Here is a 26998-nt window from a genome sequence, read left to right as displayed (position 1 = left end):
CTATCTATCTATCTCTATCCATCTATCTATCTATCTATCTATCTATCTCCCTCTATCTATCTCTATCTCTATATCTATCTATCTATCTCTATCTATTATCTATCTATCTCTATCTATCTCTCTATCCCTATCTCTATCTATCTGTCTGTCTATCTCTATCTATCTATCTATTTCTATCTATCTATCTATCTCTATATATCTATCTCTATCTATCTCTATCTCTATATCTATCTATCTCTATCTCTATCTATCTATCTATCTCTATCTATCTCTCTCTCTCTATCTCTATCTATCTATCTCTATCTATCTATCTATCTATCTATCTATCTCTACTTTTGAATTCAACAATAATATACAGATCACAAGGTTAATATCATAATTAATGAATATATTGAATTTTTAAAATAATGGCGAAAATCGTATATTCATGGATCGTAGCACTATATTTTCCGCTATTGTTAGCGAGATCTTCGCTTAAAAGTTTCTCCTAAACATACCGTTTTTCATAGCTAAGAGATTCTCTCAGAGCGTTGATAAAACACTCTTAGAAGTTCCTCTTAACTATGAGTGATTGAGTGACTTAAGAGAGAATATTTATGAGATGTCATAGGAGCTATGATAAATACCGGCCCAGATGTCCCTAAGTAAATTGCTGATTTCACGAATTCCCTGAACGTAGAGCCCTTGGTTTTACACACACTTACACACAGATATACATATATATATATATATATATTATATATAAAATATATATATATATATATATATGATAGTATATATCATATATATATATATATATATATATATATATATATATATATATATATACATACACTTATACAAATACATATACACATAGTTGAGCAACTGGTCTCGTTAATATTGGAATAGACTGCCCACGAGGAAGGCCAGATGCCATCAACGCACAAGCCCCTGATGGGAGCAGGGCTTTGGGGAAAACAACCTCTTCTCAAATATTCAAGCTCAGGAACGATCAGGTAACGCCTTCCGAAACATATATGTATATATACATGTATATACATATATTACGTGTGTATTTATATCTGTATATGTATATACATATATATATATATATATATATATATATATATATATATATACATACATATATATACATATGCACATGCATCCTCATAACTGTATTTCTACAGTGCTTGAAGGAGGACAGATATGCGGAACTGACAAATCTCCATTTTAAATTTGTTGACTAGAATTTCCTCATACTCGCACAAACCTTTGGAATATATCGAGGTCGTTGTTTTGGATTACTTGGTCTTAAGGCAGCACTATATAGCCCTTGGTATAGAACAGCAAAAATAATAATGCTTATTGTAGCATTATTAATTATAACAACAAATAATAATATTAATGATAGTCGTAGTTACAGTATCGTTGTGTTAATGAAATTATCACAGAAATAATAAAAATAGTCATAATACAATCCTCCATGTTGGGGATTTTAACAGCTGACCTGTGATAAATGAGGGCAAAAAAAAATCCTCATAGAAGAGGTTCGTCGGAATGTCAAACAAACTTTGGCTCTGGAAAAACGAATTCCAGAATCTAATTTATTCGGACGCAAGAGACACTGCTACCGTTTCGGCTTCGCCGTCATTTTGTATGCTTCGTGCGTTTCTGGGGAACGTTCTTCATCATCTGACAGAAGGTAGTGACTTTTGAATAACCAATGAAATGATTCCTGGAAAAATTCTCGTTTATGTTGGTGGACACGACAATGTAGGGCCACGCCATGCCGCTTTGTCTGTGGACTCCTAAACCTACTTGGGTAGCCTAAATTTAGGCAAGAGCCCATGATAACATTAGTCGGCTAACCTAAACCAAACACTTCATTTAAATTTGCACGGCTTTGGGTGTCATTAAACACGGAAAGTGGTTCTGACAGTAAACAATAATAGGTTTTTATTGTCGACTTCGGTACGTTACTAGGTTTTTATTGTCGACATCGGTACATTACTAGATTTTTATTATCGACATCGATATACTACTAGTTTTTATTGTCGACATCGATACATTACTAGGTTTGTATTGTCGACATAGGTACATTACTAGGTTTTTATTGTCGACATCGGTACATTACTAGGTTTGTGTTGTCGACATCGGTACATTACTAGGTTTTATTGTCGACATCGGTACATTACTAGGTTTGTATTGTCGACATTGGTACATTACTAGGTTTTTACTGTCGACATAGGTACATTACTAGGTTTTATTGTCGACTTCGGTACATTACTAGGTTTTTATTGTCGACATCGGTACATTACTAGGTTTGTATTGTCGACATAGGTACATTACTAGGTTTTTATTGTCGACATCGGTACATTACTAGATATTTATTGTCGACATCGGTACATTACTAGGTTTTTATTGTCGACATCGGTACATTACTAGGTTTGTATTGTCGACATCGGTACATTACTAGGTTTGTATTGTCGACATCGGTACATTACTAGGTTTGTATTATCGACATCGGTACATTACTAGGTTTTTACTGTCGACATGGTACATTACTAGGTTTTTATTATCGACATCGGTAAATTAGTAGATTATTGATCGTTGGTTGCAGCACTGTGGACGTCTTAGGTTAAAATACTGAGATTATTGATAATGAGGGCATATCATATTTCCTCCGAGTAGGCACGTATTCTGGTCATAGTTCTCCTTCCAGTGACGATTTTAAAGACGTTTTTTTCAAAAGCCTTTTACTCCTGTTCATGTATGACCTGTCGTATTCCATTCGAATAGTAATTACCTCGTCATCTTCATCCTCTCGGTTGTTCATATCTCCCGGCATTTCAAGTGGTGAACTACTCAATATTTCTTTTGGTGCAGCTTCTGACATTCGGTCTAGATAGCAATTATCACAGGCTGAAGTTGACGATTAGTCCCAGGTTCTACTTAGCCATTGACTATATATATATATTATATATATATATATATATATATATATATATATATATATATATATATATATACATACATACATACATACATACATACATACATACATACGAGAGAGAGAGAGAGAGAGAATTGAGAGAAAAGAGAGAGAAGAGAAGAAGACGAGAGATGTAGACAGCGGGTGGGTTAGGGATTGTTCCGCCATCAAAATTCATTCCAAGTCCCTCCTTGCTATAGGCTGTAAATTTTGTCCTTCCTAGCTAGATGTCTGGGAGAGCGAGAGAAAGGGGAAGTATACAGCGTACCGTTTTGTGTGCAAGGCATTCTGTACCATAAACTAAGAGTTAAGTGAATACACCGCATGGTTACCAAATTCATGAGAAGAAGTGTCATTATCACATGCAACACATAAATAACCTTTTGATTATTATATTGAAAATATTATTTAACCAAGTTTAAGACTAGGTACTTTTGCACAGAGATTAAGGCAAAATTGTAAATACATACATATATATATATATATATATATATATATATGACATATACATATACATATATACATATATATATCGGTCATAACCATAGATTGAAGAAATAAATAGTACTTGGTTTAGGTCCTGAACGGTTTCGACCTTATTTATAAGCCATTGACGGATGACTTATCATATGTATTCCGTCATTAGCTTAGACATAGTAAAGTTTATATTATTTCTTCACTTGGCTAGGGATATATATATAATATATATATATATATATATATATATATATAGAATATATATATATCGATAGATAGATAGATAGATAGATATATAGATAGAAATATAATATATACTATTATATATATACTATATATATAGTATATATGGATATGTAAAATATATATATACAATATATATATATATATATACTATATATATATATATTTCTATAGATATATATGATATATACGTATATAATATACGTGTAGAGTAGACTATATATATATAATATATATTTATATAATATATATATATATATAACATAATATCTATCAGTGTGATTATAATTATTCATTTATATTATATATATATGTTTATATATATATATTATATATCTATATATATTATATTATATAATGATTCTTTAATTATATATATATAGTATTATAACATGGATATCTAATAAATATATTAAATATAATATATATATATCGATTATTAATTTGTGTGTGTGCTAGATATATATATATATATATATATATATACTATATATTATATATATATTATATATGTGTGTGTGTGTGTGTGTGTGTGATTTATATATACAAATATATGTATTTACACAAACACATATATATCAGGATTAATTCGGCCTCAGTCGACTTGAGAAATAGATTATGTACATGGTAATCCCATAACTTTGATGGTTGCAAGCAAATCATGGGGCTAGCAACCGCATCCGTAAGTGACTTATTGAAAACCAAAAGCGTGCCCAGTTATTGCGCTCTTCGTTCTCTCTCTCTCTCTCTCTCTCTCCTCTCTTCTCATATATATATATATAATATATATATATATATATATTATATATATATATAATATATATATATATATATATATATATAGAGAGAGAGAGAGAGAGAGGGGGAGAGAGAGAGAGAGGCGGGGTGGGGCATACATGTATACATGAACATGAAAGAGAGTGAGATGACATTTAGAAGAGAGTAAAAAAAAAGATGATGACGGACGAGAGAGGGTATGTAATTCAGTAACAAAAGCGAGAGACTAGATAATAATAACAGCAATAAAGGATAATAACGTTAGAGAGGGGAGAGAGGAAAGTACCGAGAGAGAGAGAGAGAGAGAGAGAGAGAGAGAGAGAGAGAGAGAGAGAGAGAGAGAAATGATTCAGCAGTAACGAGAGGGAATGATGAAAAAATAAACTTCAAAGTTTCACGATATGAGAGGACATAAAAGAGATCCCCCTTCCAAATGGACCCCCAAATTCCCATATGCCCCTTGACGGACTACGAAACTTCATGAAGGAGGGTGGAGGGGGGGGGCGAGATGACTATTAAGGTACGAGATTACTGTCGGGGAATAAAAGAGGAATAACGCAAAAGTACAGAGGAAGCAAATTCACGTATATTTTTTTCCCCGTTCCTCCTCTTGGGAAATACACCCATAGGCCGCTGGGGAAGTAGATTGTACAGTTTATTTTTTTCAAAGTGCAATTGCCAGTGGAAGGGGCAGCTTAATGCCCTTATGTAGCCCAAACCCGAAGGAAACAACAAGAGGCTTTGAGAGTGTAAGACTGTTTTGGGGATTTGAGAAAGGAAGAACCCTAACTTCGTTGTGGTTCTCTGTCGCTTCCAACTGTTACTCGTTTTCGTAATCGAGTTTTTCTCCGTCGATTTTCTTTTAAGTTAACCGCCATTTCTTGTTCACCTTGTCCTTTTCTCCTCCTGAAGGAAGGGGTGTAAGGGAGGGGTCTGTCTCTCCTTCTCCTCCCCCTCTTTCTAGTCCGTTTTATCACTTTCCATATCTTCACCATCACATCACCTTTTCCTTCATCACCTTTTCCTTCATCCCTGTCCTTTCTAATCCTCTACTCCTCTTGCCCCTCTACAGGGACAATCTTTTCCTCCAGTGTCTAAGGGAGACAGAAGGAGGAGGGTCCTCACGTCTGCTCCCATTCGATTCCTATTCTGTATTCTTGCTTAACATAACTTTATCACCACTGTCGCCCTTTCATATTTTTATCCTGCCCTTTCTGCTTCTTCTGCTCCTTTCCCTCTGCCATCTGCGTGTGTGCGTGTGAGAGACACAGAGAGGAAGAGATAGTGAGGGAGGGAGGGAAGGGGGGAGGCAGGAATCAGGGGAAATTGAAGCCCCGTAAGAGCTTCCTTTTTATCGGTATGAAAATTGAATATAATGACTCGTATCTGTGAAGGCGCCGAAGCCGATAAGCTTTGGAAAGGGGGTGGGGACAGGCAGCATAAAAAAGATGGGAGGGGATGATGGGTCGGGCGGTGGAAGGGGAAGGGGCCGAGAGGGTGGGGTTAATGTAAAAGATTTTTATGCGTCATAAAACCCGAAGGAAATGATATGTGTACGCCGGCTATCGCCCAAGACGGCGTTTGTGTCGTAGGAGGAGGAGGAGGAGGAGGAGCCGTTGTAACGGCAAGTGCCACTAACTCCTCCTCCTCCTCCTCCTCCTCTCCGAAGGGGTTGGGGGCGGGGACAGTCGATGTTGAGGGAAAGATGTGGCATCAACAGTAATGCGGTGATAACGATAGTATAGTAAGTAATCAGATGAAATACGTCCTCTCTCTCTCTCTCTCTCTCTCTCTCTCTCTCTGATAAGAAGTTTCGGATAAAACAACGAAATGTTATGAAACTCTCGCTGTCTCATATTGTTTAGAACATTAAAAAAAATACGTCCTCTCTCTCTCTCTCTCTCTCTCTCTCTCTCTCTCTCTCTCTCTCTCTCTCTCTCTCTCTCTCTCTCTCTCAGTCTTCCGTATATTTATTTGATTGTGAATATTGATTCTGTACCAAGCACTCACATAGCCATGGGCAGCTAGTCTGCAGGTGATCGTGCCCTGGCAACCTGCCAGACGAAAAGAAAGAAATTGAATTTAACAGGACGCTGTGATCTTTAAGAATGTTTGCCTTTTTAAGTTTCTCAGGGACTGCTTACTGGCTTTTTACTTAAAACTGCCACCTGAGATATTCTTGGGCTGCTTTCCTGCTGTGAGGTAATCCATACAATGAAATATTGCAACAGCATTTGCCTAAGGATAATGATCAAGGTTATTGATGCATTCAGATATATTATTATTATTATTATTATTATTATTATTATTATTATTATATCCTCGTAACGACAGACATTTCAACATATATATATATATATATATATATATATATATATATATATATATATATATATATATATATATATATATATATATATATATATATATATATATATAATATGTGTGTGTGTGTGTGTGTGTGTGTGTGTGTGTGTGTGTGTGTGTGTAACGGGTTAAAATACGTGCATTTATTTTTATCAAAATGCAAAGTGAATAAGACGTTCATCAGTCCAAGCGTATGGTGGTTTCGATGGCGGCAAAGTGCCGAAACATCTTCGATGTATGCCGGAAATGAATTATTGGAGGAGCTTTAGTGTTTAATTACGTATTTCAAGGGTCTTAAATGTCAGACAAGTAGTAGTAATAGTAGTAGTAGAAGTGGTAGTAGTAGTGGTAATAAGTATGATAACAGCAATCTGAATCGGTATATGAAGGAAAAGATAGTACAAGGTCCTTTAAATATCCGAGTATATTTAAAGGACCTTGAGATAGTATGTCCGCGCGTGTGTTTGTTGAATTCCTCGTAAAGTATAAGTCCGATAATTGAAAGTAAGATAACTTAGGAGTCGTTGCGATTGGAGGATATAATATAATAGATATAATATACTTTGTAACTTTACCAGAACTCTCTAATGATAACGTATATTGATAACTAATGCTATCGAGAAAATGCGTCAAGTTTAAATAAATTCCGAAGGCTTCTCACCAGAATAAGGACTTTCACTAGCAACTATACAAATGGCACTGTTTAGTTTTTAGTTTTTAATTCGGGCATAATACCTAGTTAACCACTATTATGTGAAATTAGTAATCGATTTGGAAACTGTTGGTTTCGCTCCACTAGCGAGATTTGGAACTCTCTTTCTGCTTCCGGCTTCCCCGACCACTCCTGACGCCCTATCCTGTGCCAGGAGGTGTACCCTTCCTTTGGGGGATAAGCCGCCATTTATTTTCTTCCAATTATTATAATTAAATATATATAATAATACCCTACACCAATATATAATATATAAATATAGTATAATATATATATATATATATATATATAATAATCTATTATATAATAATATTATAATATATATTAAAATTTTTTTTTTTTTTTTTTTTTTTTTTTTTTTTGCAGGGTATTCGACTACAGAATTAAGCCATAGTTGGTTGAAAGTCCCACCCACACCAACGGCAATTCCCCTCCCCCCCCCCCCCACCCCCAAGCCCTTCCCTGCGCTTTCATGGACTTCGAGGAAAGCGTCCCTTGCTTCGCACGCCTTTCAAGTCCTGAGCAAGTCCTTCCGGAATCAGTGACTTGCCTGGAATAACCCACTGTCCTTCAACCGAGCAATCAACATCAGTCAGCCAATTAAGGTCATCCAGTCGGCCAACCTCTAGGTTAAAAAAAAATATTGCAGAAATGCATAGCAGTGATTGAATGATTGACTGAATAGATTAATTGACGTTGAATCATTCAACGAGAGTTGATGAACTTTGGTCTCTCTTTTTTTATGAAAATCTATCAGTCTGACGGGCTTGCAATTAAGGAGAGGTCTGGGCTCTGGATCATAGAAGAAGCGTTGGGGATATTTTTTTTCATTTTTGTTAATTTATTATATTTATTGCCGTCTGCGAAAGTATCCTCTTTCTCTGCTGTCTGGCGGCGATTCGCGGGAAAGGCGCATTTGTGACTTCTCTGGTTAGGTTATGGGAATGTTATCTCCAGATATATCGATTGATTAAATATGCTACTGTCGTAGCTATTTTTCCAAGAGATTTTATTTAAACTTTTTTTTACGTCCTTATTTTAACCCTTTGAATGTGCTATGCCTCCATTATTTGATTTGCAGATATACCGTCTCAGATTCGCGTATGTTCGAAATTACCTCTCTGGTTCCCAGCGTTCGAACCTTATTTTTTGGTTAGAGAATGTTTGAATATTTCCCTATGTTTCCCGAGCGTTCGAATCTTCAGCCAAGACTTGCGAATGTGTAACTCTCCTTAATGTTTCCAGAATGTTTGACCTTCATTTTTTGTTTTTTTGAATAATCATAAGGTAAAATGAATAATATTATGTTTGTTTTTATATGATATTGATTAGTATATTATGGACGGATTAAATTAATTTACACGTGTTTTTTTAACAAATGGATATATTATCCTTCTTAGGATGAAAATGTGTTTTTTTATAACTATTATTTTGCGCGGTTATATGTTTTAAACGAACTACTAGTCTATTCTTTTACATGCCTTTTTGACCTTTACATTCTCAATTTTGAAGGGTAATTTTTCATGTATTATGTCATTAAACCTAAAAAAAAAAAAAAAAAAAAAAACTGCAGTGGATAGCGTACCCATTGAACCTTTTACAATTCCATTGGTATTCGACCCTTCAAAGCTCCTGATAACGGATCTGAACCCTCACTGCCTCGAAAAGCAGGAAGGTCTGCCCATCCCCATCCGTGACAGCCTTGAGGTTGTGGAGCAGAGGGTGAGGTAACTTGGGTGTGGCGGTCACTTGTATCCGGAGAGAGAGAGAGAGAGAGAGAGAGAGAGAGAGAGAGAGAGAATAGTTATTTTGGTCAATTGTTTTTTGTGTGAGCTGATTTTCGCGAGAGATTGAGAGTAAATCATTATTTTGGTCAGTTGTTTTTTGTGAGAGTTTATTTTCGCGAAAGAGAGAGAGAAGTAGAGAGAAAGTAAATCGTTATTTTGGTTTGTCTTGTGTGGGTTGATTTTTATGAGAGAGAGAGAGAGAGAGAGATCTTGTCTGGGTGGGTTTGAGAGAGAGAGAGAGAGAGAGAGAATTGTTACCATTTGGACAGAGCGCATACCTTTGACATGCATACGCTGTGCCTTGTCTTGACCCCACCAATACAAATAACATTATCTCCTTTTTTTACAGTGATGTATGTACTGAAACTTTCCGGAAATTCTTGATGTGGTTTTACCGAACAAACAGACACTTATTGTTTGTTTTAAAATCGCTAGGAAGACAAAAGATATTTTGAATAATATATGATAATATTTATATATATATTTATATTATATATTATATATATATATCTTATATTAATTATATATATATTATACATATATATGGTTACTTATTATATATACATATAGGTAGTATATACACATGTACATATACATGTACATCACACAACACACACACATATATATATAATATAATATTATATATATATATATCCATATATATAGATATATATATATATATATATAATATATATATATATATAGATATATATATGATATATACATACTAATATATGAGCACATATGAATGGTAGAACTAGAACGTATAAACTTGGATATGAGGAGATTCATGGAGAACATACATTTTGAGTAAGGAATGAAAATGGAGAGTATATTTCTTATTAACACATAATTTGTGAAGGCTTAGCCATCATACAGTGGCATAGAGGAGTCCTGGAATACAGAGCAAGTTAGCTTACCTTACCGTTAGGAGGGGAGGCGAAGCAACGAAGTCAACTGTAAGGTAATTCTTGGTGAAGAGGAATGTGTGAAACATCATCGGTTGCTAAGGGTGGATGTTAAGATGAGATGCAGAAACCCCAAGAAGAGGATGGAGAGATCAAGAATGAAAACAGGGGTCCTTAAAGCAGAACAGTGCGAGTAATATTAGAGGTATTTAAGTGAAAGAAATGGTGTTGGAATAAGTTTAAAAGAGGGAGCAGTTAGTAGAACCGAAATTATTTGGAACGATATGAAAACAACTTATGCAAAAGATGTAAAGGTAGCGTTTAGGCGAACAGATGGGTATAGGTGTCACAAGGGGGAGAAAACTGGTGGTCGAATAGATACAAGATTCAGCCAGGCAGAAGTCTAGGGCTTACGAGGATTGGAAGGTGAGATGTGCAAGGTGCCGAGGAACGATATAGCGAAGCTGAGAGAGAGACTAAGGAGACATTGGGCATGAGTACTGAAGGAGCTACAGAGGAGTTAAATAGAGGTTATGAACAAAGAGAAATGAAAAGGATATTGACGAAATATCAAACTCCAGGACAAAGTATAGACAACATCTGGGTCAGCAAGGTGTCATCAAAGATAGAGAAGGAAGTATCGATATTCAGGTTATCTGAGGGATCTTTTATTCACAAAAATGAAAGACTGGATTTTGGAGAGGTGACGACAGTGACGGAAATTGTGATGCAGATGCTTTCTAGATGGATATAGGTAAAGTGACGAAAGGCAGAGCACTGGGTACATCAAAGGTGCAAATTGGAATGTTGATGGCATTTGGTTTTTGGAGGGGGAAAGAATGGATGTGATAACTATTTAGGGCAATATGGGAAGGGGAAGTAGTGCCAAAAGACTGGGAAGAAAGTCTGATGGCAGTTGCTTTTAAGCAGGAGTAAGATGTGGATCGGGGGAACAAATGCAAATGAAGCAGTCTTTACAATATTACAATTACGGGAAAAAGAGGCAGGAAGGCAATCAGAAGCCTTACCGTGCAATAACAACTTAGAGAAAGTATATGATAGAGTACCAAGGAAGGTAGTGTTTTGGTGCCAGTGAAGTTGGTAAATTTAATTTAAATTGATGTACAAAAGGACAGCAGTAATGACAGCCTTGGCGTTTGAAATTGGCCTACATCAAGGATCGGCACTTGGCTCATTTTTGTTTGTATTGGTTTTGGAAACCATAAGTGAAGAGTAAGGGAAGGACAGGAATCTCATGAATGAGTTTGGTATGAAGGTGAATGTGGATGACAGTGAGATGATGATATCCAGCAAGGAAGAAGAGGTAAGTTTTAATACAGGACAGAAGAGGCCTACATTTAAATCATGTTAGGGGAAATGGAGGGACGTAGTAGGGTAATGATGAATGATGCAGAAACACGGGCATCAAGTGGACAGAAAGCTGATGCCGAGGTGGTTTTACGGCTCTCGTCGTGAGAAACTAGAAAAAGAAGAAATTCCAAGAAGTGCTGCGATGGCAGAGATTACAGATTTGACGAGAGAGTCGAGATTGAGATAATATGGGCATGACGTAAGATTCATTGAGGAAGGATTGAGGTGAGCTTGGGTGGAACCTGCCCTGTGAAGGTAAGAGGGAATTAAAGGACAAAGTGCCGGATGATTTGGTTAACGTTTTAGTGCAAAAAGATGCTTTCGATGGGACTAGTGGAGACTACAAATATATATATATATATATATATATATTATATATATATATATATATATATATATATATACAGGGGCGGACTTACAGTGGTCTGAAGCGCCTCAGTGGCATGATCGGTATGGTCTTGGCCTGCCACCTCGGTGGCCGCAAGTTCGATTCTCAGGCATTCCACTGAGGGGTTAAAGATGTGTATTTCTGGTGATAGAAGTTCGCTATCGACGTTGTTCGGAATTCACGTAAAGCCTTTGGTCCCGTTGCTGAATAACCACTGGTTACATGCAACGTAAAAACATCATACAAACAAACAAACAATTAAACAAAAGTCACGAATCACATGTATGTAGGCTAATTGTAACAGATTGTTACACTCTATGTAAATAAACATTGTTTATAAATCTCGCATAAAATAGTCATTTATAAATCTCGCATAAAATAGTCATCACATAACAACCATTAGATCTAAATGTAAGCTAGTCTACTGACCGTCTAAAGATATCACTGAACACCTAGAACCTATTTCTCTACAAAACATTGATCCTTAAAAGATTGTTTGAAAAGTTATTTTCATTGTAGTTTATGATAAATGGTATTACGGTGCCTCGAACTTGTGAAAAAATCTAAAGAGAACTCCGCTCTCGCCACAGAACAAGTTGAAATGATTCAAATCGGCAGAAGCAATCAAGATAATCTTGAGTGTACACTGTACAGTGCCGTAGTGGCGTGGTCGGTATGATCTTAGCCTGCCACCTCGGTGTCCTTGAGTTCGATTCTCGGGCATTCCATTGAGGTGTTAGAGATGTGTATTTCTGGTGACAGAAATTCACTCTCGACGTGGTTCGGAAGGCACGTAAAGCCGTTGGTCCCGTTGCTGAATAACCACTGGTTCCATCCATCGTAAATACACCATACAAACAAACAAACGGCGACACATTTGATGTAAACATAAAACCACTGTTACCATTACCACACGCGACAAGCTACCTCATTATACTCTGTTTTTTTCCATCTGTCCACCCGCCTGTGGTGTTTGCGTATGGTAACACTGCGTCTCGGGCTTGAGGTAGTTACGCTATGTGTAAGTTTTAGGTAAATAAAAGGGTATCTGGGTGTACATTTGCAACTGAAAAGTGTTTTAATAATTTACTGTATGCGAATTACACCGTTAATATTATAAATAGGATATTGTTATTAAAGCCCGGGACGCAGTGTTACCATACGCAAACACCACAGGCGGGTGGACAGTTGGAAAAAAAGCGAGTATAGTTACCAACATCCGTGACTATACATTGCAATTTGTTTTTATTAGATTTTCATTTAGTCTCAACACACAACACACACATCACACATACACATACACATATTATATTGAATTACACTTCCTCAAACACGATATTACACCCGGACCAATATGGTTTTCACCAGAATATCTGGTAATGCATTATCAATGCCATGGCTTAGAAATAGCAACCGGACGTTATTTCAAGCCATATATCAATTATGATAGATATCTGCCTTGCTGAAACTGTTATTAATTAGGCTAATGCTGGATTGCGATACTCGCTTATTCTTTAATGATGATGTGATGCCAGATTGACGGATAAGCGTGATTTCATTTTAATTGATACCAACGCAGTTTCTAAGTTACACACACACACACACACACACACACACACACACACACACACACTCCTCCAAAGTTTAACAAAATATTTCGTCTCTCTCTCTCTCTCTCTCTCTCTCTCTCTCTCTCTCTCTATATTATATATATATACTATATATATATATATATATATATATATATATATATATATATAAATATATATATATATACCTACATATATATGGGGGCGGACTGACCATTGGGCATTCGGGCAGTGCCCGAGGGCCCAGACCACCAGGGGCCCCAAGCCACGCATGGCTTTTTAATCGCATAGCCTTTGACGTTGTTACTGTCATCGGTGTTCGCTACAGCTATGCCACATCTCCACTGATAACTGATATGAGTTTTTTTATCACAATATATTTTTAGTTACGGTATATATATTATGTATACGTGCGTGTGTGTGTGTGTAGAGAGAGAGAGAGAGAGAGAGAGAGAGAGAGAGAGAGGTGCACATACACATGTATACATAAATATACCGTACATTTAAAAATACAATAATAAAAATACATATATATATATATATATTATATATATATATATATATATATATATATATATATAAATATTAGGTAGATTCAGTTTATTCCAATAACTATCGCGTGTAAGTTCAGCATTTTATTGCTGTTGGCGTTGTATCCGTGAACACTGCATGGTAGAGTCAATAAACTTTTTTTTTTTTTTTTTTTTTTACTGAGATTTGGTAGGAAAATAGAAGAGAATTGGAGGTCATTAAGAGGATGTATGGAAGTGTGATTAAGAGATTTAAAGCGAAATAAGAAATTTTAATTGAAGATTCTAGATAGAGTTGAACTTTTTGAAAGGGAAAACAAGAGAGAACTTTTAAGTTTTCATGTTGTGTGTGTGTGTGTGTAGAGAGAGAGAGAGAGAGAGAGAGAGAGAGAGAGAGAGAGAGAGAGAGAGAGAATTCAACTTTGAAAGTGTGATAGGGATAAAAGAAAAGAGAGAGAACTTATGTTTGAAAGATTAGGTTTAAATTCAGTGTTGGTAGTCACAAATAGAACTAATAAAGAGCGAGAGAAAGTCAGCTTTGAAAGTGAGACAGGGATACAAAAGAGCTCTTATATTTGAGTTTTAACTGAATTTTGTAAGTGACAAGTAGAAATAAGAGAGAGAGAGAGAGAGAGAGAGAGAGAGAGAGAGAGAGAGAGAGAAAGGGGGTGTATAAGCCCCCAGTGTCTATTAACATCTGTGTTCCGGCTGGACAGGACGCAGGTCATCCTCGTCCTCTCCCCCTCCCTCCCCCACCTCAAGCCCCCTCTCCATTGCTATAGTTACGAGCTTTGTCGTATGGAGTCGTATTTCTAGTTACGACGGGTCGTAACGTTGGATTACGGCCTCGGGCAAAATGGAAAATCTGGGTAAAAATGATAAGCTCCTTGGGTATCGTAAAATACCCTCCTCTTACGACTTCAAGAATATTATCATTAAAAGGTTGGCTCGAGAGATAAGTCCTCTCCTTCCTTGGAGGAAAAGTTCTGTTTCCTTTTCGCCTTTTCTCTTACTTTTTCTTTTTCTTTTTCTTTTCTGTTTAGTGACCTTTCTTTCGTTGTTGAATATGCCACCGTCTCCGTGGATTGAAGTTCTTAGTAACGGCGATGTCTCGTCCTTTTGTTGTTGTGTAATGCTTGAGAAGACCTGATTCAAGATTTTGTGTTCTGTGAAGTGGTATTTTCTCATTCTATTTTCATCGGCTGGCTCTCTCTCTCTCTCCCTCTCTCTCTCTCCTGTTAAATAACTAGTTTTTTTGTTTTCGAATTCAAGGTAAGATCAGGTAATTGTTGATTATATGTTTGTGTATTTTTGTGTTTTGGGGCTCTCTCTTTCACAATTATTGTTGTAGGCGATCACCTTTGTGGCGTTTACTTTGATTCACTTGCCCCGAGGAGGAATAGACAGTCCTTCTGGAGAAAACTACATTGCCAGAACACATACAGCTCTCAAACGAAGATGACCTGCCCACAAAAACGCAGGAGCCATCTTTCCAACATTACACAGACATACACGACGAGAAACCATCGTTAAAAGACTTGATAAACAACAGTAAGACAAAATAAAGACGAAACTCATATTGGAACAAAATAACAGAAGCAGTTTTTATAGCCAGAAGCAAACCAAGTATATGTACCCAGACAGAAGGGATTCGGTTTGACCGTCTGGTCGCCTGAGGAGATGGATCTAGGGTGAAGGCCAGCTGTACCCGCCGAGTGGAACCACGCCCGAACACAACACACGAAGAAATTAATAATTTTACAAGGATTATTGCAGAACCAATACAGTAACGTAGTTTCACATGTAGTATTATATGCAGTTATTATGTAAAAGGCTTACCACCCCATTGTAAATTGTAAACCACACATTTTAAACGAGAGATATGGCAACACCTCCCACCAAATCCTATCTTGCTTCGTATAATAAAAATAAAAAATAAAAACTGAACGTAAGCACTAAATGGAAAGCACACCACGACTCTGTACATATCCAGAAATTGGAAGAATTATGGAAAACAGAACCAAGGAAGTATGAAAAGTCTGCATCAAAGAGGTCAGTGCTACTAAGGCGATAGCCTACATTAATTTTAGCTTTGCCTTTCAGGCATTTTCCAGCTTGCTACTTTCAGATGCCTGGAAGTAAAGGCGGAAGATGTCACACTCCGTTGTTTCCTTTTCTTTTGGACCAAATACTTGTTTATATTTGATATTCCCGACACACACACACACACACACACACACACACACACACACACACACGACGATCTATCGCTAAAACATGGGATATTTTTCGCTGTCAGAGCTGGAGGAAGGAATGAAAGGAGTTGACAAAGCGCTTTCTTGTATTTTTCACACTCCTCAGGGTGTGAAAAATACAGGAAAGTGCTCGGTCAGTTCCTTTCATTAATTACTTCCTCCAGCTCTACGATATATTATAATATATATATATATATATATATATATATATATTTATATATATGTGTGTGGGTGTGTGTGTGTGTATGTATATATATAATATATATATATATATATATACATATACATGTATACATATATACCCCCCGGCTCCGGCGCTTGGCTATGAGCCAAAATTTTATAATCTAATCTAATCTATCATATACTATATATATATATATATATATATATATATATATATCACACAAACACACACATATATATGTGTGTATATATATATATATATATATATATATATATATATATATATATATATGTATGTATATATATATCTATATATATATCACACATATATACATATATATTGTGACGAAGTGCCAAGTATCTGGTTACTACACTTACCATTCATTAACTGATACCTCACAAAAGACAGACACCTGAACCCTCATCACAGGTATTAAACGACTGAATACTCTAAAGGCAACAATGATCCCTTAACAACTTACCAGTATTGAAGAAAATCAGACTAAGTTCATCAAAACAGGTGTGAGGTAATCTTGTAAGTAATTAGATTAATCAAAGGGCATCACTCCATCAACAACTTTAAATGTCTAAGGTATTTGGCCCTTGATTTCAGAAAGTCCTAAGTACTTCCCTGGTTCTAAGTCACTTCAAGTTAATGAAGGAAAACAGATTAATCACCACTCTGGATGTTTCTAACCTAACAAAATCCGAATATAATCAATGCAAATATACTGGGTATAAAAATGAAAACACTTATAAAAAATTTTAAATACAAAAAATTTATTATTAAACTCAAATTTTTAAGAGAAATTCACAATATCAGGGAAAATTACTGTTACTTGAAAACAAAGTAAAGTTTAATTAATTCTTGAATCAATAAATTTAAGTCAAAATTAAATTAAAATTAATTTATCACAAAATTCAAAGAAAATTTAATTCAATCAAAATTCAAAAGTGTTAGGCAATAATTGAAAATTTGAAATTAATTCACAAGTGCTAAACAATAATAAAACTTGGAAAGAATTCTAAGTAAATGCAAATTAAATGCAAATTAATTCACAAGTGTTAAATTTAATTAAATGTGCAATGATTAAGCAATGAAGATAACCAAGTCAATTAAATTATGAATGCAAATGAAAATACAGAAAAATGTGGACAATATCGAAATTTGCAAAATGTATTAATCACACAGAATATAAAATAAAGAGGCACACTTCAATAAGAAAATCAACAAATGCACAAAAATGAAACAAACACAAAACGAAAAATTTGCAATGTGTAAAAATGTAAATAGTTTCTCTCAAGCCACTGTAACCATCAGTTATTTAGTTTTTACCAAACCACTGTTCCTATCAGTTATTAGTTGTTACCTAACCATTGTTCCTGTCAGTAATTAGTTGCAACTAATAAAAATATAACACACTTTACCTTTTTGGTATACCAATTTCTTTCTTTCTTGCTGCAGCTCGTTTCACACTTTCACAAAACCAGGCGCCATTATGAAACAATGTTTGTTCAGATTCCACAAAAAACACTATTTAACACTAAATAAACTCTAAGAAATATCAAATATGAAATTCTCAAGTTACGAGTGACCATTTACTTTAAGATCAAAAGTGCTATGTGATGGAGAGAGAGAGAGAGATAGAGAGAGAGAGAGAGAGAGATGTGAACGGTTTGAGAATCTACGCTCGAATGAAAAACTTCTCCCTTACGGGAGCTGGACAGGGGAGATGACAAAACGTTTTGGGCACTAATGCTTCCAGAAGCTTCGAAATCTTACACAACTTTACATACAAAATGTGTAATCTGCACGTGGCTTTGATCAAAGACATACGCATACAAGACGATTCTGCTCAACAGACACGTACCCGATCGAAACGGAGGTTGAGCGATAATTAAGACGACATGTTTTGATAACAACATGAAGACTCTAGCTCTCTTATCAAACGTGTTGACAGATTAGGAAAAATCATTCTAGCTTTGAACGGACTAAGATATTCTCTCTCTTTCTATATTCTACGTTATATATATATTCTTTTTATATTATGTTATGCGAAATCTGAACACACATTTGAAACATCCTATCTCTAAGCTATCTAAGAATCTGAAAAAATGTTGCCAAAATTCTACATAACATTTTATACAGTCTCAGAGGGGATATATGCATTTTGAAAGTAGCAATATATAATAATATGTATATATATTGTCACAACTTCAGCTTTCCACTTGACTATTCATGAATTCTCAGTAATGAGGGCAACACTTCATGTAGGTATAGTAGATATGTTAAATGAATTATCAAACTATAATTAAAATTAAACAAAGACTTTACTTATTTTAAATCACGTCTGAATATATAATAACAAAATAATAACAAATAACCACTTAATAACTACTAGAAACAAGTGAATCGTAAGCCACCGGATAACGAACTCAAAAGTATTAACTTGACAGAGCTTGGAAGTAAACATTTCCAAGGATTACATACATTAAAAACATGAGGTAATTTCATCCATGCTGTCCGCTACGATCAGCAATCAATAGATGGCGCTAACATCATACACAATAATAGGTGTGTAATTAGAATTGCTACATAATGATAGGAGGGTTATTATAGTTCCCCCCCTGTTAGGAATGAAATTACTATGACAATTTTTGACAAATTTAGTGAATTCAAGTGGTTTTCTGTCTAAGACGTGATAATGCGTCGGCGATGGTGTTGTTTGATCCTCGTATGCTGTGGATCTCAATGTTGTAGGTAGACAAGATGTATGACCATCGAGGAAGTTTCTTGTTTGTTCAAGCTTGGCCTATTTCCCGTTCAGGAATGGTAAGGGGTTTGTGGTCGTGGTAAATGACTGACGCGTACAAGCACTTCCAGAAATATGGACGAAAATGAAGGACTGTTTGCCTACAAAAGACTGTATAATTCTTTCTCGATGGTAGGTATGGCCATCTTAGTTGAGTGCCTTTGAATGACTCCCGAGGTAATAAGATAACTAGGCAAGCAGGTGGTTTCCAACAAAGGAGGAATGAAGTACTGGTCCACTTGATTTGCTTGCAGCAAGGACACCACCAAATCCAGTATTACAAGCCATCGACCATGAACAAGGAAATAAACCTTTAATGTTTAATTCCCATCGATGGTTTAGAACCGAAGTTCTTGACAACCGGAGGTTGTTAACCAGTATGAAGGCCGAAATCTTTCCTTTTAAAGAGCGAACGGTCGTTACCCATGAGTTAAAGAGGAACAGAGGTTTCCTACGGAAGAAGGAATATTTCAATCCCTTATGATGAGGTTTTGAATGCCTCGAAGCACCTCGAGAAGTTGGGGCGAACTATGGAACGATATCGCTAACCGCGGCATTGGTAGTCAAACAGGTCGACGGAAGTTAAAAGAATGAACGAATTCTAGGCCTGCCATTTACCCTGCCTGCACGTCTCCAAAATCCTAAAATCTCGATGTATGTCTTAAAATGACGTGTTTGCAACAACCGACATTCTATAAGTGTAAATGTTGAGAGGCGCGCTCGGAGAACACTAATCCGGTGGTGGTCTTTCTTTAAACTAAACTAGCAAAATTACACTAATACACTACAACTCATGTTGTCCATCATTCACAGCTGCAAACAACAAAATGAATTTCACAATCCGTCAAGATCGAGCTTAAAGCGCAACGCCAAAACGTAAGTAGAATCCCGCCCGGCATCAGGCCCCCAATTTGTCACAACTTCAGCTTTCCATTTCCACTTGACTATTCATGAAGTTCCTCAGTAATGAGGGCAACACTTCATGTAGGCTATAGTAGATCATGTTTTAAAATTGAATTAGCAAACTATAATTAAAATCAACAAACAAAGACTTTACTTTACTTATTTTTTAAATCGCGTCTGAAGAAATATAAGAACAAAATAATAAACAAATAACCACTTAATAACTACTAGAAAACAAGTGAATCGTAAGCCACCAGGTATAACGAACTCAAAAGTATTAACTTGACAGAGCTTTGAAGCAACATTTTCCAAGGATTACATACATTAAAAACATGAAGGTAATTTCAGCCATCGCTGTCCGCTACGATCAGCAATCAATAGAGTGGGCGCGAAAAACCCATCCCATTTTAATCGCCACAATAAGAGGTGTGTAATTAGAATTGCTTACATAATGATAGGAGGGCTATTATAATATATATATATATTATTATATATAGATAATAGTATATAATATATATATATACACAATAGACACTATAGACATATACAGATTAGACACAGTTAATATAGACATATATACATAATATTACAACATATATAATAGACATATAACACACAAACGGTATACACCACACATATATGTATTATATATACATATATACATATATATGTATATATACATTATATTACAATACATAATTATACATATATATTTACATATATAATATATATTGTAATGGTTTCATTATTAGAGACCAGCAGGTTTCAAAATAAAAAACAAGGAATTGGGCTGGGAATAAACTGACGAAAGGGCAATATTGATCAAAGGGGGTAGGACTTAACAAAACACAAAAATAACCTTAATATTAATTTATTTACAGGGTTCAATTACATTATGTTTTACAAGCGAGACTCTGGTTTTTGGGTGGCGAAAAATACAGTTATCAATTTCAAAATCAAAAAATCAATAAATAGATCAAAACATAATCAAATTAAAATTTAATTTCACAAATAACGTCAGAAGTGAGCATTGCCACTAAATCAGAGCCATACACTTTGCTCGACACCACAGTAAAGTATAATGATTGCCAAAATCACTATCATCATTATCAGGAAGCCATACCACTTGCTCGACCCCAAAAAAAAAAAAACCAAAATGAATAACAAACAGGCCAATCACAACGAACAGCAATCAAATATAAAACACAAATAGGCAAATGGCGAATTGATCTAAAAAAAAATAAATACCCAAATCCAAATAACACCCAAGCAACCCAAAATAATGAAACAGACAAAATTCACATGAATTGTTTCGAAGAGACAGAAAAAAAAAAACGGATTTGAGTTCCTTCCAAAAACTTTGTTCCCCCTCCTGCTTGAAGTCATCAAATGCACTTCCAGATGCTTCCAATACTGCCATAACTGTCTGTTGCCTTTCCAACCACTTTTTACCCCTTACTTTGTATAGTCTTGTTTAAAACACCATAAACCTGGTAACGCCGTTAGAACTTAATTGATCAGCTCTGTTGGGTCATGGTACTATACTTACAAGCTTTTCAAAAAAATGGCTAGTTAAAGATTTCCTTTCACCTTTTAGAGGAACAAGTATTTCGCTAAGTTCTATATTAAACATCAATGGTAGATCCTGATAGAAAAAACTAAATAGTAACTAAAACTATTAATGCTTAAGTTTAAACAAAAAAGATTAGCTTTGATGTTTTGTTTGCTCTGTTTAGACAAAAGTACCTATAAATGACTTGCTTTGAATTATTTAAGGAATTTTTGAATTTTGATAATTATGATTTACCTTTACCCTTGTCCACTCAATAAGATTATTAGAACTAGTTTAAAACTGGCATTTGTGATTCTTGTTTTACTTTTGATGGACAAATCTATACACCAAAAACTTTGGTATGGCAATGGGAAATCCTCCCTTTCGGCCTGTTTTAATTAATTTATAAAATAAAATTTTAAGAAAAAAAAACAAAAACCAAATAAATAAATAAATATAATAAGAAATAAAAATTTTAAAAAAATGAAATAATAATTTAAAAAATAATAAAGGAAAATTTTTTTAAACCTGGAGAATTTTTTTAAAAAGATTTTTACCAATATTTTGCCTTATGGTGTTCCTGTGGTTTAGATATATAGATGATATTTTTTGCATATGGCCTCTAACCAGAAAATGTAAATGCAATTTCTGTTCTAAACTGGAACAACTTAGTTACCTTCCATTTTAATTTGACTTGTTGGAGGAAGAAACGTGATGGTTTGTCTGTTTTCATTTTTGGATGTAAATGTTCACCGTACTATAAAAAAAACAGGCTTTAAAGACTCAGTGTATTAGAAAACCTACCGAAAATGTTAAATTCATGCATTCACTATTTATTCTAACCATAGCAATCAAAGGTCCAAGAAGGCTACTTTATTTTCTTCCATGTTTTTTAAGAGCCTTACGTATCTGGCAGCCCAGGAATTTCCTTCAGGTAAGAGTTTGAAAAAATATTTTTCAACATATCGGAAAAATTAAGATACCCTAAATATTTTATTAAAGTTTTACTTTACAAAAAGCACCAAAAAAAACTTGTTTTTATTTCTGGTAACCTGCGAGAATGGCTTTTAATAAGGAATTAATGTGCTCGTTTTTAACAATATAATGACCTCCTTACGGAGGGTTCCAAGTTTTTTGCAAGAATTTCAAATAATTAATTGTTCTTTTTAAATTTTCAACTACCCTGAAAAAACCATACTAATAAGGGAATTCTCCCAAAGTTTTAGCAGTGGGCTGCATTTACGCGGGGTTCCTTGCATAGAACTGCAAGTGTTTTTATCTCGGACAATCTGGGAAGGGACTGCCCGGACACCCCAGAATTAAACAAAAAACATAGATACGAGTGTGAGGAACAGGACAAATGTCAGAATGTGCTTTTTTTTACACATTAACGAATTTTCCATCACATGATTCATTGGGAGTGGAGCACAAAAGTTGTTTTAATATTGTAATAATATAATTCGTCAGGAAATATTATTTCAATGCTGCTTTTATTTTTTTAAATATCAGCAACGGTGACTTAATGAATGTAAGCCAGGGTATGTAACCAAACGTGGACCTAATATAACCCATTTGTTTGTTAACCGAGAGATTTTGTAGTTGTTGTTTCATTTTAATCACCTGTTGAGCTGTTTCTGTACCTGCTGGTACTGGTTTTTTAACCCGGCACCTTTTGAATACTTGTTTTTCAATTTTTTCAGTTTTTATGTTTTAACTTTGTTTAGATGTTCTCTGTGTTTTTTAGTATTCGTCCCTCGAAAATGTGTTGAAACTAACACGTAGGCGCTCTGTTATACTCCTTTTATTTTTCCTGTGGCCCTTGGGCTAAATAATATATATATATACATACTATATATTTATTATTACTAATTATATACATTATATCTAATATTATATATATATTTAATTTAATTTTTTAATTGCTCTTTTTTTCGTGCGCATGTTCCAAGAACTGTGAATGGTTTTGCAATTGAGGAAATAGACAAGCTGGATATAAAGCACCTGCAAGCGTTTGGCTGTGTTTCCTGTTTCCAATTCGTCGAGGGGTTGTGATTAGATATGGCTTTTGAGTAGATTTTTTAATAAGCAAGCAGCCGTTCGACTAACGAGCAGGTGGCAGATGGTTCTCTCTCTCTCTCTCTCTTCTCTTCTCTCTCTTCCCCATTATTTTCCGTTTTTTCCTTCTCTCTCTCTCTCTCGCTCTTTAGAGTAGCATGCTATTTTAAGAGGTAATGTATTTATGGAATTCAAGTAAGTCCTACCAAGAATAAAAAAAACCTTTCTTGTTGGCCTGTCCGACAAAAAATGTAGAATGGGAACTGATTTTTCTGTTTCATAAATATACTGGAAGACGATTAGATTACACTTACAGATATGCGGCTGTTTATGTATCTTGTATACCTGTATACGTCTCTCTCTCTCTCTCTCTCCTAGAATAGCATGCTATTTTAAGAAGTATGTATTATGAATCAAGCAGTCTTAACAATAAAAAAAGCTATTTCTTGTTGGCTTGTTCTAAAAAAAACAAATGTAGAATGGGAACTGATTTTTCTGTCTCATAAATATACTGGAAGACGATTGGATCACACTTACAGATAGGCGGCTGTTTATGTATCTTGTAAACGTGTATACGTGGGCGCACGTCCGCTGGTTGGCATTCCAGCATCAGTACGTGAAAAATCTGTCGTTTAAAACTTAATTCTGTAGACCTTGAAGGAAGTCGCCAGTCCACGCACGAGCTTTTGAAGAAAATGGGGTTGAGCCGTTGAGGGAGAGACGGTTGGTCAGTAATGGTATAAAAGTGACCTCTTCCCCTGTATACGCTTCATGAGAGTAAAGAAAGGCATTTGGTAAAATGAAAAAGGTATAGATATGAAGTTTTAAGTGCAAGTTGGATACATGTATCTTTAAAGAAGTTAAATTGCCAATGAACTGTATCCTAGTATAACAAATGCATTGGAAACAAGGCCTTTTGGAAAAAACTTTCGCCACGGCTTGAAAAAATCTCCCCCCCCCACCCCCCCCCCCCCCCCCCCCCCCCCCCCCCCCCCCCCCCCCCCCCTCCCCCCCCCCCCCCCCCCCCCCCCCACCCCCCCCCCCCCCCCCCCCCCCCCCCCCCCCCCCCCCCCCCCCCCCCCCCCCCCCCTCCCCCCCCCCGCCCCCCCCCCCCCCCCCCCCACCCCCCCCCCCCCCCCCCCCCCCCCCCCCCCCCCCCCCCCCCAACCCCCCCCCCCCCCCCCCCCCCCCCCCCCCCCCCCCCCCCCCCCCCCCCCCCTCCCCCCCCCCCCCCCCCCCCACCCCCCCCCCCCACCCCCCCCCCCCCCCCCCCCTCACTAAGGCCTCTTCTTCCCAAAGGTTTGCATTCGTAGTTCTCCCAAAAGTTGCCAGCCATGACGACTCACTTTTTGGCTCCCAGAAATCTTCGTAAAAACGTCCGCGATAATATTTGAATGTGTTTTCTTTCTTTCAAACAGACAAACAAACCAAAGCAACATACTCGTCTCGGCGAAAGTAAGAAAGTAAGTGTTTATTACCGAGGAAATACGAAGGAAGACTGACCTCGCCATTGCATTCAAGTTATTTTTCAAAAAGGTATTTTACCCTGCTTAACAGGTACAGAAGAATATGTAAACACCGTCAATGGAAGGTGCATGTTTTGGTTCGTTTAGGAATCATTAATGAATGAATACTGCAACTTACATGACATGTTATGAAGAAGAAATATGTTTCTATATTTTGAATAAAGTCATCTCATGTGTTCTGGGAAAGATATTGTAGGCTTTAGATGTTCTAAGAATTAAAAGGGACAGATGTTGTGAATGAATAGCGACTCTTTGAAGAGGCAAAACTTAATTGTCCCTTAATTGTTTCCAGGTGTTTTAATGGGAAACTTGTTCATAGCTGGAGCTTTTTTTTATAAAAAAAAATTGTAAAAAAAGTTGGTATTTCTGGAAACGTCTCGTTCATCAATGGATTACAAACCCTATGTAAACCAAAGGCTTATGAGGTTATGTAACTCTAGGCATTTAGTGGAAAAAAAAAAAGTTTTCTTTGATAGTATCTAGATTCCAGATAACAGCCCGATTATTTTATTATCCAATCACGGACAATTTCACGGTATTAAAAAGGTCTATATCGTTGCGTGATTCCAGGTTGTAATTTTCCCCATTAAGCAAAAGGTGGTTTTATTGTCCGATTCCAGACAGATTTTGATTCCAGGGTTTTGGTGAAGGAGGAAGTGTAGGTAACCGGTTATTTCCAACTATTAAGCATTCAAATTTTGTTTTGAATTTTCGGATTATATATTTTTAGACGTCCCACCAAAAGCTGAGCCTATCACTGGATTCTTGGTAAATTCCAGTCATTCAAATGGTAGGTTTTCTTACTAAATTATAAGTTGCATTTCTGTGCCCATCGAAACGCGCTATTTCCGGCGAGAATAATACTTGCTTCAATCAAGTGTCGATGGTTCTTTTAAATTATCAAAAATTTGCTGGATATGATCATGATCTCCGTCACATTTATCTCTAAGTCAATTTGAAGGAAAAACAAACAAAATGAATTACAAAATTATATTTCAGAAATAAATCCATATAAGCTCAGTTACATTTATCTCAATGAGTCAAATTGAAGGAAAAACAAAACACATAACATGTACAAAATTATATTTCAGAAATGAATCCTTATAAGCAAGCAAATTTATGAAATGCAAATATATATCACATTACAACAGATATTTACAAATATGTTCTTTGTTATGAGAAGACAACTTATGAATAGGATGGCTTCTTATAGAGAATCTGAAGTGATGTTTAGCAATGGACTGTTGGTAGGAGGTCACAAGCTTTACAAGTTCAACAGCGAAGAGGTAGACAAGTCTAGATAGTTACTTAGCCAGAGTTGAGCGGCTAGAACAAAAATAACCCCAATAAGAAAATTCATCATGATAGGTAAAAGTAGGAACCGGGAAATTATATACATAATATCAAACTATGTTTTATAAATTCATAACTGAATATATTGTATGTCTCAACATAAATAAACCGCAACAATTGAAGAACTCGTCAACAATAATTGAGCAATCCAATAAATAAATATCACGAAAAAATAAAACAACCACTTCACAATATAACCAAGTTACACTCAACCACACTATAACCAAGATTT

At 35.8% G+C, this 26998-nt stretch overlaps 1 protein-coding gene across 1 annotated transcript in view; it reads right to left on the bottom strand.

Annotated features, from left to right (window-relative positions):
- The window catches only part of LOC135196560 (protein FAM200A-like), a 53983-nt gene extending 51102 nt beyond the window's left edge, over positions 1-2881 (bottom strand). The window contains exon 1 of the mRNA XM_064223406.1: positions 2792-2881. Coding sequence (XP_064079476.1) covers positions 2792-2881 — 90 coding nt within the window. The remainder of the gene's footprint in view (positions 1-2791) is intronic.
- Positions 2882-26998: the final 24117 nt, after the last annotated feature.

This window comes from Macrobrachium nipponense, chromosome 18 (genome assembly GCF_015104395.2).
Source record: "Macrobrachium nipponense isolate FS-2020 chromosome 18, ASM1510439v2, whole genome shotgun sequence".
NCBI lineage: Eukaryota > Metazoa > Arthropoda > Malacostraca > Decapoda > Palaemonidae > Macrobrachium > Macrobrachium nipponense.
The sequence above is the reverse complement of the archived record's forward strand: the minus strand, read 5'-3'. Positions and strand labels throughout refer to the sequence as shown.